Source organism: Aegilops tauschii, chromosome 3, assembly GCF_002575655.3.
Source record: "Aegilops tauschii subsp. strangulata cultivar AL8/78 chromosome 3, Aet v6.0, whole genome shotgun sequence".
Taxonomy (NCBI): domain Eukaryota; kingdom Viridiplantae; phylum Streptophyta; class Magnoliopsida; order Poales; family Poaceae; genus Aegilops; species Aegilops tauschii.
This window is the reverse complement of record NC_053037.3, coordinates 364682696-364698662: the sequence shown is the minus strand read 5'-3', so window position 1 is coordinate 364698662 and position 15967 is coordinate 364682696. Positions and strand designations below refer to the sequence as shown.

The 15967-nt window shown below is 45.6% G+C and overlaps 2 protein-coding genes across 3 annotated transcripts; both read left to right on the top strand.

Moving 5' to 3' along the window:
* Window positions 1-13159: 13159 nt before the first annotated feature.
* Window positions 13160-14940, top strand: LOC109751620 (large ribosomal subunit protein eL28z). Of its 2 annotated transcripts, none has more exons than XM_020310501.4 (4): window positions 13160-13273; window positions 13673-13829; window positions 13912-14078; window positions 14613-14940. In XM_020310501.4, exons 2-4 carry the CDS (start codon window positions 13682-13684, stop codon window positions 14727-14729), a joined length of 432 nt encoding a protein of 143 aa, XP_020166090.1. In that variant the 5' UTR covers window positions 13160-13273; window positions 13673-13681; the 3' UTR covers window positions 14730-14940. The 2 variants fall into 2 exon arrangements, with proteins under 2 accessions (XP_020166090.1, XP_040260015.1); XM_040404081.2 differs by having other exon boundaries at window positions 13218-13319.
* A 466-nt stretch (window positions 14941-15406) lies between these two features.
* On the top strand, window positions 15407-15940 carry LOC109751616 (uncharacterized). The gene has a single exon (XM_020310499.4). It carries the CDS (start codon window positions 15445-15447, stop codon window positions 15760-15762), a length of 318 nt encoding a protein of 105 aa, XP_020166088.1. The 5' UTR covers window positions 15407-15444; the 3' UTR covers window positions 15763-15940.
* The last annotated feature ends 27 nt before the right edge of the window (window positions 15941-15967 follow it).

Below are 15967 nucleotides of genomic sequence, written 5' to 3'. Positions count from 1 at the left end.
CTTACTAATCTTTTGCAAAATGATATCCCTTTTGTTTTTGATGATGATTGTCTTGAAGCCTTTGAAACACTCAAGAAAGCCTTAATTTCTACACCTATTGTTCAACCACCTGATTGGAACTTGCCTTTTGAAATTATGTGTGATGCTAGTGATTATGATGTTGGTGCTGTTCTAGGACAAAGAGTTGATAAGAAACTGAATGTTATTCATTATGCTATTAAAACTCTAGACAATGCTCAAAGAAATTATGCTACTACTGAAAAGGAATTTTTAGCAGTTGTGTTTGCTTGTGATAAATTTAGACCTTATATTGTTGATTCCAAAGTAACTATTCACACAGACCATGTTGCTATTAAATATCTTATGGAAAAGAAAGATGCTAAACCTAGACTTATTCGTTGGGTTCTCTTGTTGCAAGAATTTGATTACATATCATTGATAGAAAAGGAGCTGAGAACCCAGTAGCTGATAACTTGTCTAGGCTTGAAAATGTGCTTGATGACCCACTTCCTATTGATGATAGTTTCCCTGATTTGCAGTTAGCTGCAATAAATGTTGCTAATAGTACTCCTTGGTATGCTGACTATGCTAATTACATTGTTGCTAAATATTTACCACCTAGCTTTACATACCAATAAAAGAAAAAAATTCTTCTATGAATTAAGACATTACTTTTGGGATGACCCACATCTTTATAAAGGAGTAGATGGTATTATTAGACGTTGTGTACCTGAGCATGAACAGGGACAAATCCTAAGAAAATGTCACTCCGAGGCTTATGGAGGGCATCATGCTGGAGATAGAACTACTCATAAGGTATTGCAGTCTGGATTTTATTGGCCTACTCTCTTCAAGGATGCCCGTAAGTACGTCTCATCTTGTGATGAATGTCAAACAATAGGTAATATCGGTAAGCGTCAAGAAATTCCTATGAATTATTCACTTGTTGTTGAACCATTTGATGTTTGGGGATTTGATTACATGGGACCTTTTCCTTCCTCTAATGGGTATACACATATTTTGGTTGCTGTTGATTATGTTACTAAGTGGGTAGAAGCTATTCGAACTAGTAGTGCTGACCAGAACACCTCTATTAAAATGCTTAAGGAAGTTATTTTCCCAAGGTTTGGAGTCCCTAGATATTTAATGACTGATGGTGGTTCACACTTTATTCATGGTCCTTTTCATAAAATGCTTGCCAAATATGATGTTAACCATATAATTGCATCACCTTATCATCCTCAGTCTAGTGGTCAAGTTGAACTTAGCAATAGAGAAATATAATTAATTTTGCAAAAGACTGACAATAGGTCCAGGAAGAATTGGTCTAAGAAATTAGATGATGCACTTTGGGCTTATAGAACAGCATATAAAAATCCTATGGGTATGTCTCCTTATAAAATGGTTTATGGAAAAGCTTGTCATTTGCCTCTTGAGTTAGAACATAAAGCATATTGGGCAGTTAAAGAGCTCAACTATGATTTCAAACTTTCTGGTGAAAAGAGGTTATTTGATATTAGCTCATTAGATGAATGGAGAACCCGAGCTTATGAAAATGCAAAGTTATTCAAAGAGAAAGTTAAAAGATGGCATGACAAAAGAATCCAAAAGCGTGAGTTTAAAGTCGGAGAATATGTTCTTTTGTACAACTCTCGTTTCAGGTTCTTTGTAGGAAAGCTCCTCTCAAAATGGGAAGGCCCATATGTCATCGAGGAGGTTTATCGGGTCTGGAGCCATCAAAATAAATAATTCCAAAGGTACTAACCTGAAGGTTGTCAATGGGAAACGAATAAAGCATTATATCTCAGGTACGCCTATTAATGTTGAAAGCAATATTATCCAAACTTTGACACCGGGAAAACACATAAAGAATCCTTCCGGAACACTCCAGAATCGTGAAAATAAGGAGGTATGTGATACGGTAAGTAAACAGACTCCGAAAAATCCGCAGAGATATTTTTTATCAGTTTTGGAATATTTTAGAATTTTGGAAATAAAGAAACTCCCAGGAAGCATCCCCTGGTGGGCACAAGACACCAGGGCGCGCCAGGCTTGCCTAGCGCGGCCAGGTGGGTTGTGCCCACCTGGGACACCTTCTGTACTCTGTTTTTCTTCCGTATACTTGTCCTCCAAGATAAAAAAATCTATATATACTTCCCGAACCTGTTGATCACCGTATCGCTGAGAAATCCTCTGTTCTCTTTTTCCCTTGTTGTTTTCTGTCAGATCCCATCTACCATGGCTGCTTCAAGCTCCTCCAAGGACAAGTTCTTCAAGAACATCATCAACCCATACCTGCGGGAGGTGGTGCAGCACCCTCAGGTCATTGAGATGCATGAGGGGGTGCTTCACCTTCGCGATGTGCCCTGTCCCAAGGGGACAGGAACCGTGGAGGCTAGGCTTGAAGCTGTGGAGCAAGATGTCTTCCGGTGCAAGGTGATGGTGGAGCATGGACTCCATGCCAATCACCTAATGATCACGGACCTCTCCTGTGATCTCAAGGTGGATGGCAAGCCCATGAAGGACATCATCTTCACCTTCAACAAGCAAATCAACTTCCTCCAAAGCCAGATCTATGACCTCCAGAACCAAGTCTTTGAATATGAGGCGAGGTTTAAAGGTATGAGTTTGGTTGCTAGTTGCAGGACCCGTGAGACTCACTCTTCCTCTTATGATGGTGGACCACTGCCATGGAAATCCGAGGACAAGACCTCTTCTTCTTCACCACCACCATCGTCTTAACCACCAACAGAGAACTAAATATCAGGCATGGGCACTCCCCTTGGCTTCCGCCAAGCTTTGGGGAGGTGCCCCGGTATCGTATCATCCCACTATCTTTTTGCTTTTGCTTATCTTAGTTCGGTCTTTTTGCTTTAGATGAAATAAAAGTTTAGTTCGATCCTTTCTTCTTTGAGAGTTTGCTTAGTGATCTATCCTTGTAATCGTGTGCAAGTTATATGATAAAGTTTAGTTTGAGTTTTCGCTTTCTTTACTTTCTTGTTGCAAATAAAGAAAAGAAATAAGAAGGAAAGAAAAAGAGAAAGGAAATAAATCAATACGATCATATACTAATCCTATGGTAGGTGATGGAACCACATAAGGAAAAGTATAAGTAGGGAATTTTATTAGAGATTGACAAACATAGCATTAGTAAATGATGCAACTCATGAAAGAATTAATAATGGAAGAGAAGATTCACATATAAATATACTATCCTAGAAATCTTTTGTGATTGTGAGCCCTCATCAAAATATTATATGCCAAAATTGTTGACTTTGGACAAGGAAGACAACTTAATGGTTTATGTTTGTTTATATTCACATAGAAGTCATATTGTCATAGATCCTTCAACATGTGGTGCTTGCCCCTATCTTTGCTAGCCAAAAATTCCGCACCAAGTAGAGATACTACTTGTGCATCCAAAAACCCTTAAACCCAAATCTTTTTCAAGTGTCCACCATACCTACCTAGGGATTGAGCAAGATCCCTCAAGTAAGTTGTCATCGGTGCAAAAAGGCAATAAAAATTGCTTCTAAATATGTGAGATCATTTAGTGTAAGAGAAAATTGAGCGTTGTACGAACTTGGATGACAAAGAATAAAAGCAACAAACTGCATAATAAAGGTTGTCATCTTAAGGGGCAATACAATGTGACGTTCTCTTGCATTAAGGGATTGAGCATGCAAACAAATAAGCGCATGGCAACCTCTGCTTCCCTCTGCGAAGGGCCTATCTTTTATTTTCATGTATTTACTTTTATGCAAAGAGTCAAAGTTTACCTTCTATTCCTTTTTATTTTTCTCATTTGGCAAGCATCATGTGGTGAGGAAAGATCTGGGCACATATGTCCAGTTGAATATAGATAGCATGAGTTATTATTGTTGACATCACCCTTGAGGTGAGTATGTTGGGAGGCGAAACTATAAGCCCCTATCTTTCTATGTGTCCGCTTGAAACGTTTTGATCATGTGTACAAGGTGAGTGTTAGCAATCATGGAAGACTATATGATGGTCGAGTATGTGGACTTGCCTAAAGGCTCCGACACGTGACTTTTCCTGAAAAGATGATGAATTGTAGTTGCAAAGTTGACTGAGAACATAGTTTGTTTGTTTTTAATAGAGTTTTTGCTTCATACTTCGATTATGTGATGAACTATTACTTATTCATAGGAAGTATATGATGAAAGTTCTCTGATAAAAGTCTTATGTTTAAATTTGTTGTTGTTATAATAATCAACGCGATGCTTCTATGTCCGTATTTTATTTTTATCGACACCTCTCTCTCAAAGCATGTGGACATGTTTCTCGATTTCGGTTTTCGCTTGAGGACAAGCGAGGTCTAAGCTTGGGGGAGTTGATACGTCCATTTTGCATCATGTTTTCTTACTGTTATTTATAATGTTTTTATCCATAATATTTTTTTGGAGTAATTCTAATGCCTTTTCTCTCATAATTTGCAAGGTACACACAAAGAGGGAGAATTCCGGCAGCTGGAAATCTGGACCTGAAAAAGCTACGTCGGCTACCTATTCTGCACAACCCCAAATGAGCTGAAACTTCACGGAGATTTTTTATGGAATATATAAGAAATATTGGAGCAAATAACCACCTGAGGGGCCCACCAGGTGGGCACAACCCACCTGGGCGCGCCAGGCAGCCCAGGCGCGCCCCGGTGGGTTGTGCCCTCCTCGGCCCACCTCCGGTGCCCATCTTCTGGTACATAAGTCATTTTGACCTAGAAAAAATCAGGAGAAGGCTTTCAGGACAGAGCGCCGCCGTCTCGAGGCGGAACTTGGGCAGGAGCACTTTTGCACTCCGGCGGAGCGATTCTGCCAGGGGAACTTCCCTCCCGGAGGGGGAAATCATCGTCATCATCATCACCAACAACTCTCCCATCTTGGGGAGGGCAATCTCCATCAACATCTTCAACAACACCATCTCATCTCAAACCCTAGTTCATCTCTTGTATTCAATCTTGTTACCGGAACTATAGATTGGTGCCTGTGGGTGACTAGTAGTGTTGATTACATCTTGTAGTTGATTACTATATGGTTTATTTGGTGGAAGATTATATGTTCAGATCCATTATGCTATTTAATACTCCTATGATCATGAACATTTTTATCATTTGTGAGTAGTTACTTTTGTTCTTGAGGTTATGGGATAAATCATGTTGCAAGTAATCATGTGAATTTGATGTGTTCGATATTTTGATAGTATGTATGTTGTGATTCCCTTAGTGGTGCCATGTGAACGTCGACTACATGGCACTTCATCATATTTGGGCCTAAGGGAATGCATTGTGGAGTAGCAATTATATGATGGGTTGCGAGAGTGACAGAAGCTTAAACCCCAGTTTATGCGTTATTCCGTAAGGGACCGATTGGATCCATAAGTTTAATGCTATGGTTGGAATTTATTCTTAATACTTTTCTCGTAGTTGCGGATGCTTGCGGGAGGGTTAATCATAAGTAGGAGGTTTGTTCAAGTAAGAACAACACCTAAGCACCGGTCCACCCACATATCAAATTATCAAAGTAGCGAACACAAATCGAACCGACATGATGAAAGTGACTAGATGAAATTCCCGTGTATCCTCAAGAACGCTTTGCTTATCATAAGAGACCGTTTTGGCCTGTCCTTTGCCTCAAAAGGATTGGGCTACCTTGCTGCATACTTGTTACTATTACCGTTACTTGCTCGTTACAATTTATCTTGCTATCAAACTACCCGCTACTTACAATTTCAACACTTGCAAACATTACCTTACTGAAAACTACTTGTCATTTCCTTCTGCTCCTCGTTGGGTTCGACACTCTTACTTATCGAAAAGAGCTACAATTGATCCCCTATAGTTGTGGGTCATCAACCACCTTCAAGGGGGTGATCCCCGACATTGAAGCCCGTTGTTCGGGCACTCTCACCTTGGAAGTAGTGTTCGGCTCCCCGGACAATTTCCGGAGCGAAGTTTGATCTTCGATATTGCCCCTTTCCACAATGGCTATCACGCCCTGCTAGGCCGAACGATGTTCGCTCGTTTTAACGCCGTCCCACACTACCCTACCTCAAATTGAAGATGTCCGGACCTAAGGGGGTCATCACAGTTAATGGCAACATGGAGCATTCTCTCCAGACTGAGGAACATACTGCAGCCTTGGCGGCTGAATATGAGGGGTCAAAGGGCTAGCTCGCCGTCAGGGAACGAGCGGCAAATAAGCGAGCGCGGATCTATCCCCAGCCAAGGGGCCTCCCTGCGTTCGACGCGCATAGGGATACGACCCCCATGGCAGGCCCATCCTAGAAGCACATCACGTGCCTAGATATCATAACTTTGCGCTCAACAATGGGCAGCTGTGGGGCCCCAACCTATAGTTCGGTTTGACCGCACTATGGAACACCGCGTCTTTGGACGACGTACAGGTACCATCTAGGACCTATCCGGCATCAAGCCCCACCAACACAGCAACCTCTCAAGGACTCCCTGTTAAGGACCCTTCATCGGTCAACCATCCAACAAAGTTGTTCCTCCTAGCAGAAGCAAAGGCGCAGACGTGCAGTAGGGCACAGTTCGGGTGTTAACCCACACATCAAGGCCCTACATAAACCTTTCATCTGTAAATTTATCTTTTTCCTTTTTTATTACAAACATATCCCTATATGAGGTCTTGTTTGGCAGTTCGAATTGTACGGCAAGACGTCATGAGCTTACTGGAAATAAAGCAAACCTTTTTACGGATCTTCTACAGTTGTTCATGCTATACATTTTCCCCATTTGTTCCTTTTTGCTCTTCGAATTGGCCTCAATCAAGCGTTATACCCTCCGGATCTCGTATATACACCGGTTACTAGACCGGGGGATTGACCTAGACACTCGCCCTATACATCAAAGACCGACACCTTTCTTTTCACTATGTTCGGCGTCTCGGATATTTCATTATATGCACCGGTTCCGAATTATGTCTTGGGTCAATAGTTGGGTTGCCCTGCTCCTGTGTTTACCTCCTTATGTTTGGCATGTTGGGCTAAGGAGGTAAAGGGAGAACCGTTGCGATTGTACTTCCGCCTCGCTCGGTCAAGTACCTTAGTGGAGAAAGCCGAAAACTGACTGTCATAATAAGCGAGAACCGGTCGGCGATCTGATGATTGTTCTTCAAACCAAAAATCGTTAGCGATTGTCCCGTGTACTACGAAGGATTCATCTTTGAACAAATCAGGCGATTGATGCTCGGCCCTAGGGTTCGCCTAAACATCTCACCACACTGGGGGATGGTCACCAGCCCCCACAGTCAAGCTCCTATGGCTAAGTGAAGGTAATAAAGCCGCATAGTATGATTGCCTTGTTTCCCTCCTATACTACCGCCTCCGGGCACCGAGACGTCGGCTAAGGGTTACGGTGCGGAGGATGGAACACCCCTCATACCATCTACGTGGGGGCTGAAGCCGACGACTGGTAACTTTCAGGATAAAACGGCGCACAAGAGTCAAAATTAACGTAAACATGCGCAAGTATGATAAACCATACAAAACACAACCACACTATAAAACATAAAGGTTCAACCATAGTTTCATACATCATGGCAAAACTACTCAAGGATTACTTCCTTGGAACATAATGCCTCTACAGCCCGAGCACCGTCCATCACGGCGCGCGAAGTATTGCTCCGGGCGCCTGTGCTCCTTTCAAGTTGGGGGCGGTCCAGTGGCCATCTCGACAGGCTTTATCTTCGGCTAGTGCACCATGGTCTTCGAGAACGCCATCTGAGCTCCCTCGATGCATACCGAGCGCTTCACGTCATCAACGTGGGTGGCAGCATCACACAGCTTTGCCACCAGGCCAAAGTAGCTGCTCAGTATGGGCTCGGAGGGCCACAACCGGACACAAAGGTCCTTCATGGTCAGTTCCGCCATCCGGTGCAGCTCCATCAACTGCTTCATTTGATTAACGAGGAGGGGAGGGTGCTAGGGCGCTTGGAACTGCGCCCAAAATAGCCTCAGCTCGGAGTCACCCTCCCGAGCCGCATAATGCCTGGAAGCATCTGGCACACTCCTCGGGAGCTCGGTAAAGGCGCCTGCGGAACGCCAGACCCGGGTAAGCAATGCGAATCTTTGGCCTCCAAAGACACTTTGCAGTAAGTACTGCTCACCATTCGCAATCTGTTTTACTTGACGGAGCTCCTCCCGAGCACCTCGCGCCCCTGTCCGTGCCTCCTGGGCCCCTGTGTTCATCTTCGCCAGCTCGGTGGCATGCTCCTTATTCTTCTTCTCAAGGCCCTCACATTTCGTGATGGCATCTTTGAGCTCTTGTTGCACCTCGACCACCCTGGCCTCATGCTTCTCATTGTCATTTTTCACCGACGTGAGCTCGGCGGCCGCTTGTTCGGCTGCTTCGGCTTTGGCCTTTCGCAGGATTTTGAGGCTCTCGACCTCCGCGGCAACAGCTGCAATAAATTGCTTGCTTAGGGGACCGTCCCAAACACTCTGCTTAATGTAAACTATGCAAAGGACTGTGTTTCAATAGACTAACCTTGCGCATCGTCGAGCCGCTTGTTGACGAGATTGAGCTCTTCCTCGGAACCCTTCAGCTTCTGATTGATCTCAACCAACTCAGCGGCATTGGCAGCAGCCGCCAACGCTGAAGCCTGCCAAATAGAAACAAGATGACACTTCGGCAAATCTCTTTACAATTTCGATCCTCTGCCAGGTTTCTTCGCAACCTGCCAGAGTCTCGTGGGCTGCTACACATAAGGATTACTCGAATCTTACTTACAAAGAAAAAAACATTACTTTCTTTACCTCAAAGCATGTTAAGAGGCCACCAAAAGCATCTTTTAGTCCGCTATTAACGGACCGAAAGCTCTGCAGAACCGCACCCATCAGGGTGCGGTGTTCCGCGACTATGGAGGAGCTTTTCATAGCCTCCTCCATCATGTTCGGCCACTGGGCCGCGACCCGTCCCCCGGTGTTCGGCGCTGGCGGCGGGGCCCCTGCTCCCCCTACGGTGGGAGGCGGTTGCGGCACTCCGGAGGGCCGTTTACGCCCCAGAGACGTCGTCTGAGAGGGCTCGGCTTGCCCGAGCTCCTTCTTCTTGTCTTCGGCGGCCGAGGCGTTAGCCTCGACCATGACGGTATCCTCACCCCCCCTGTATTTTCCGCGGGTGGGGTCCTTTGGGACAACACCTCCCCGGTCTCTCCAATGACCGGAGGGGGTGCGGCGTCTGACGCGCCTCCGCTCTCCGTCAGATCAGTTGGCGGAGAAGTACCCTCATACATCTGGTCGTTGGGGTGATCGCGCGCCGGGCTGCAATGTGAGGGCGCAGATGATTTTAGTAATGGGTTAGTAAAATCAGCACCCAGACAAGTCTTCAGACTCTTACCTTTCGGCGCGGGGCTTGACCCTGGGAACCTTCTCCAGGATCCTCTCGTAGGCTGCGTACTCTTCTTCGGAGTTGGGGAAGGGTTCTCCCCTTCGGCCTTGATTGGTGCCGCTCTCTTCCTGGTGCGCGAGGAATCACTCTCTTCCTCCTCTTCTTCTTCCTGGTCCCCCTCTTGTGTAGAGGGGGCGTGAGTGTCCCTGGACTTAGTGTCCGAAGAGACTCGTGGGAGGAGGCCCTCCCTAGCCCCCCTTGTGGGATTCTTCTTCTTCTCCTCCTTCTTCTCCGGCGCCTTGTAAGGCGCCACAGTCAACATCTCTCTTAGCTGGGCAGGCATGGGCTCTTCGGGCAGTGGGGCCGGACTGCCCATCTTCACAGCTTTCTTCAGCCAACCTTGGAGGAATAAAAAAAGGGATTGAGAGCCGTAATGGAAGGGCGAATACCCAAGCAAAAGGGGGAGTGATATCACATTACCTCCTTGGGAGGGTGTTCGGTATCAAGGCCGACCTCTTCCTTCTCGGCCGGCCAGGTCTCCTGTGGCTTGAACAACGCTCTCCACAACTTCTCACGGGTGGTGCCGTGAAAATATTGCACGGGGCGGGGGTCTTCGGGCTTCTAGGACCACATCGGGGTGGTCCAAAGTTGGCAGGGTAACGGACTGTGGTAGAGCATGATCTGGACCACATTGGTCAGTGTGACCCCCGCCTCTATCATGTTGGTGACACGCTTTTGCAGTGCCTTCACCTCGGCGACAGGCTCCCAGTCGAGGCCCTTCCTGGTCCACGAGGTTAACCTCGCGGGGGGGGGGGGTCCGGATCTGAAATCTGGAGTAGCTGCCCAGTTTGCCTCGCGGGGTTCCGTGATGTAGAGCCACTCTCTCTGCCAGATCTTGACCGTGTCTACAAACACGCCCACCGGCCAGCCGAGTCGGGTAAGCCTGCTCACCATGGCACCCCCGCAATCCGCATGCTGGCCATCGACGATCTTCGGCTTAACATTATAAACCTTCAGCCATAGGCCGAAGCGCCGCTAGACTCGGAGGAAGGCCTCACAGATGATGATGAAGGTCGAGATGTGAAGGAAGGAATTCGGAGCCAGGTCGTGGAAGTTGAGCCCGTAGTAGAACACCAACCCTCGTACAACGGGTGGAGGGGGAAACCCAGTCCCCGGGTGAAGTGGGGGACGAACAATACCCGTTCGCCGGCACGGGGCGTCGGCATGACCTGGCCCTCCTCTGGGGCTCGATGAGCGATGTTGAGGGAGAGGAAGCCTGCTTGCTTTAGGTCCTCGATGTCGCTGTTGGTGACGCACGAGGCCTCCCACTTTCCCTTCGCTCCAGATCCGGCCATTGTCGAACTTGACTTTGCGGAAAAATTGGTTGGAGCGCTCAAGCTCTGTAGATTGGGAAAGGCTGTGGCGAGAGGAAGAAGAAGGCGTACGGGGACAATCGTGGCTGATCCCCTTTTATAAGCAGTCGTAATACCAAGAGTCCTATAAATGCGCCGCCCACCTCGCCTCTTCCTGATAAACTCGTGGCGTTATGCGCGAGTGGGATACTATAAATCATTGATCAAATCCCGTAAAAAATGGGACACGATATCCACCTCGAAGGGGCGTGCCATCAAAGGGGCGGTCTCGTGCCGCGCATCGAGTCTTCATGTTTATGACCGGATGCGACCCTTCGCCGAAAGTAGTCAGTCAGGGATACTGTTCACACTCGAACGATTAGCCTTCAAGGTGAAGTAAAACAAATAGTTCAGAATCTGGACACGGTTCGGCATATGGCCGAATTGGATCAAGCACGTTTTGAAGGCTTAACTGAGAAGGATTATTCCGAATGCTCATAAGAAAGGGAACTCGCCTGCAAGCCGGAGTCTGCAGTCATGGAGTAACAGGAAGCCGACATTGAAGGCTAGTTCGGGGGCTACTGAGGGAGTCCTGGACTAGGGGGTCCTCGGGTGGCTGGCCTATCTCTCATGGGCCGGACTGTTGGGCCGCATTGTGTCCGGTCCGAAGACCTTTCTGCCTTGGTGTGTGCTCCAAGTCAAGATGGAAGATCCAGTGTTCCCCTCTATGTAACCGACTATATGTAAACCCTAGTACCCCTGGTGTCTATATAAACCAGAGGGTTTAGTCCGTAGAGGCTAGGAGAACAATCATCATCCTACTAGTTAGGGTTTATTTCGTCTGATCTCGTGGTAGATCTACTCTGTAACCCCCTTATACACAAGCAATATAATTAAGTAGGACGTAGGGTTTTACCTCTGAGAGAGGGCCAGAACCTGGGTAAACATCGTGTCCTACGTCTACTGTTCCCCATCGATCTAAGGTCCACAGTTCTGGACCCCCTACCCGAGATCCGCCTGTTTTGACACCGACAGTGTCAAAGTCAAACAGGATATGAATACGAATTTGGACATTATCGGTCATATATATGGAGGGAGATGGATACATATAAGAACTGGGATAGTGTTAGTCACATGATGTGTTGAATATTAGCTCTTGGTGACGAATATGCAACTCAATATCATGAAAACATTAAAAAACATATTTAAGGATTAAACACATGGGACTTATCAAATGTTTATATACATAAATCAGCTAGCCAATTTGATGCATAGACATTGTGTTAGATATTTTTTGAACTTCTCTTATGACTGTCTTAAGCTTAACTGGGATTGCAGTAAATCAAAGGATTCAATATGTTTATGAATTCGAACGACTTTTATTTGGGCTTATAATGATAGATTTCCAATTTTCACTGAATCTTTTTTTACCTTGTTTGCTATTGTTTGGTAAGTTGAATCTTTCGTAGTTTATTTGGTATTGTTTGTTAAATCTTCCTTGGCTTATTTTCATCTCTATTTTTTCGCATGGCCCAACGGATGTTATCGCTATTACCCACACTTTTGATATTCGTGTAATATCCAAGAAAATTTTGATAGTTGCAGGTTCAAACAAATCGTATGATCTTTCAAAGTTCCATCCCATATCCACGAAAATAAGCGTGAACATCTAATCTTTATCCGGTGGCTATTTGTATGGGCGGTTTTGTACACCCTTTATAAGAAACACTAAGTACAATCGTAAACACACATACACTTCACCGCACATGCCCACTCACACCAAGTCTAATGAAGATCAGGTTTGGGGAGCATCATGACTCACGAAATCATCATGTACACCTCGCCATCAAACAAAAATGCCACCTACCACTAAAGGACATTTTGCCTAGTGAAAGGTCAAAATTGTGTTTTGATCGTTGGTGTGCTCGGGGGTACAACCATCCCTAACAACCCAACTACATGTTGGTTCATAGGAGAGCATTCTTGTCCAAACCTGATTTGATTGTATTTGGTCAGAAGAACAGTCGGAAACGGCTGGTTATGTTTATAAATAGATACAATCCTAGAACAACATTGCATTATTTTCTTCCAATACAGACTTTGGTACTGTTTCTTAGTGCCGTTTTAGATTCTGATTTTCTTTTTTGAATTTTTGGGACATTTTTTATTTATTTTTACAGAACTGTGATTTCTATACCATTTTTTACGAGTTTATTGTAGGTACTTTTTCAGAAATAGAATCAGATTTTTTAGGGAGAGAAATAGAAATGTAGAACCAGATTTTTTTTAGGCCCGCTTTTATAGAATCAGCTTCTTTTTTAGAGAGAAAATATAGAATCAGCTTTTTTTTATAACAAAAATATAGAATCAGCTGGGTGCCCAGGAGAACACCTCAGCCCACTCCAGTCCGGCCCATAAAGCAGGCAGCCGGGCCTAGGGTTTACGAGCGCCGCACTACTATAAAAGCTCGCTCCCAAAACTCGCCCCGCTACCGCAGCCGCCACACACGACGAACACCGGAACGAAGCAGATCGGCGGCGCGTCACTCCAATCACCGGTGAGAAGAAACCTACCCTCCTTTCTACGCTCTCCTCGCCTAAGAGGCAACTCTATCAGCTCCCAATTGTTCAATTTGCTCCTGCAGTCCGACCCATTCGTGATTTGAGGAGCTACCGATTTTAGGTTAACGGGTGAAATCTCTAGTGTTCCTTGCTATGCTCTCGCATCGTATATGCCATACTGTTCGAATCGTTTGTACGGCGTAGTTGATTTGTTGGAAACCAGTCTATTTCCAGATCAGTATATGTTCCGTCTGCTCAGTTGTATCTTGTCCGATTGTACTCTAGATTAGCTTAGGTGCAAGATATATGGCGTCTGTTGGGACCGTTGATATGGCGATAGTACTCTAGATTTATGCTCGGCTTCATATCCAGTGTTTGATATGTGATTTTTTTAGGTTCATAAAATGGCGACGGTTTCGGATTCTCTGGTCTGGGAGCTCGTCAGGAAGAACAACTGCTTCCTGATCAAGCAGTTCGGCAACAGCAATGCCAAGGTCCAGTTCAGCAAGGAGCCCAACAACCTCTACAATGTCCACTCCTACAAGTACTCTGGTCAGTGGTTATTGACCTCCCCTGATTGTTTGAATTTCGGATGCTAGAGTGTCTCTTCGTCCACTGACAGATTGGTTTTCAGGCCTGGCAAACAAGAAGACTGTGACAGTGCAGCCAGCTGCTGAGAAGGAGATGACTGTGGTCCTCTCCACAACCAAGTCAAAGAAGCAGAACAAGCCTGCCGCGTTCACCCACAAGACTGTCATGCGCAAGGAGTTCCGCAAGATGGCCAAGGCTGTCAAGAACCAGGTATTAGCATAAGAACTACCATATTGTTCTTTTATGATTAAGTTGTGATGAATGACAACTGGTATTGGAAATATAACCTGTAGCAACCATTCCAGTGTTTTGGTCATAGGTGAAATATAACTGTTATGCTTGATTGCTGAATTTGTACAGTACCATCTCTAATCTTCTGTAGGGACTGTGTTATGGAACCTGCAGATGTAATGCTTTTAATCAACCTGGAACATTACTCTAATATTCTAAGAATACATACTTTTGATTTGTAACATTGTATGGTTGTATCTAGCATGTGACATTTCACTTGTGAATGAGTTGAGCCTTAATGTGGAAAAAGCTTTAATTCAGTAAAGATTGGAATGCCTGTCTTGTAAACTGCCCCTGCCTGTTTGTGCTTGGTTTTCTATGGTACTAGTTGGAAATGGTCCTACCTTTGGTGGTTACATGTAGTGTAGAAATGCTGCTTAAGATTTCTTCCTGTTAAACCATGTCTCCTTCATTTGTTTTCTTGATCTAATGGTTATTCTTCATGCTTTCCAGGTCAGTGATAACTACTATAGGCCTGACTTGACCAAGCCTGCTCTTGCAAGACTGAGTGCAGTTTACCGCAGCCTCCAGGTTGCCAAGTCCGGTGTCAAGAAGAAGAACAGGCAGTAAGCACTGAGGGGCCAATGAGCTTGTTTTGTGGATCCGTTGGTTTATGTTTCCAGCTTTTTAGATTTGTTCTAAAAGTATGGAGGTTGAATATGATGAATGGTGTGTGCTGCATACTGGCACAAGTTTTCTCAGTAGGTTCTATATCTGTACCCATGACTATGTTGTGAAGCCTCTTGAAATCATTTCCACAATTATTGGCTTTCCACATTAATTGTCTTTGCTGAGTTGCTTGGAGTTGGAGTGCTCCTGATGCGTGTTTTTCTATTACACATGTGCTCGGTGAGGTGCTAACTTATATCAACTGGGTATTGTGCGTGGGAACTCAAGTATGCAACTTGTATTTGTCTTTTGGTTATCAGATGGGCATTACTTTTTCTTCTGCCGATCGTCTTACGGTTTCTTGCTTCATCCTTTGAATTGGTTGGTTAAAGTATTACGTGAGCATCCAAGGAAATTTAATGCCACGGAACAATTTAACAGTCAAAATCTACGCCCTATGGAATCGCGTGCACATGAAATTGCGAAATCGATCTGTGCAGCCGAAAAGTCGATTCCTTGGACGCGAAACCTTGGGGCATCTTGGAAGGAACCATGGAGCCAAACCCACTCTTCCCAAGCCGTGCGGGACACCCACATCTCTACCCGTACCGGTATAAAACCCAGCTCCCACCTATAATCCACAATTTCACCGAAGAAACCAAAAGACCCAGGGGGCATGTCAGTCGGCCAGAGGCCCGCCGAGGACGCGGGCGCCGGCTTGCCGAAGCCGTCGTCCAGCAGCGCGCGGTATGACCGCATCTTGTCTGGCCTTGCCACCGGCGCGCTCGCGGATATAGAGCCTGACAAGATCAAGGGCGACATCCGGCGATGGGCCAAGGCGGTCGGGGCGCTGGTGCGCCAGCTGAGCTTCGGCGCCTGGCCTGAGAAGAGCGACGGCTCGTCGGAGCACCAGAACGCGGGCGGCGAAAGATGTTTCGGCTTGGACTGGACAGCTGATGGCATTTCACAGCCATCAATCCAGGAACGACACTGATATGACTGGTAACCATCTACAGGCGACGGCCGAGAAGATGCTGCTGAAGATTTCATTAATTCATTCATTAGTTCGTTGTATGTACTCTGATCTATGTCTCTCCAATAGTTCCATTCTTAACAAATACGTAGAATAAAATTTGGGCAGCAAATATGATACTCCCTTTGTTCCAAAATAAGTGTCGCCGATTTAGTACAAAACGGAG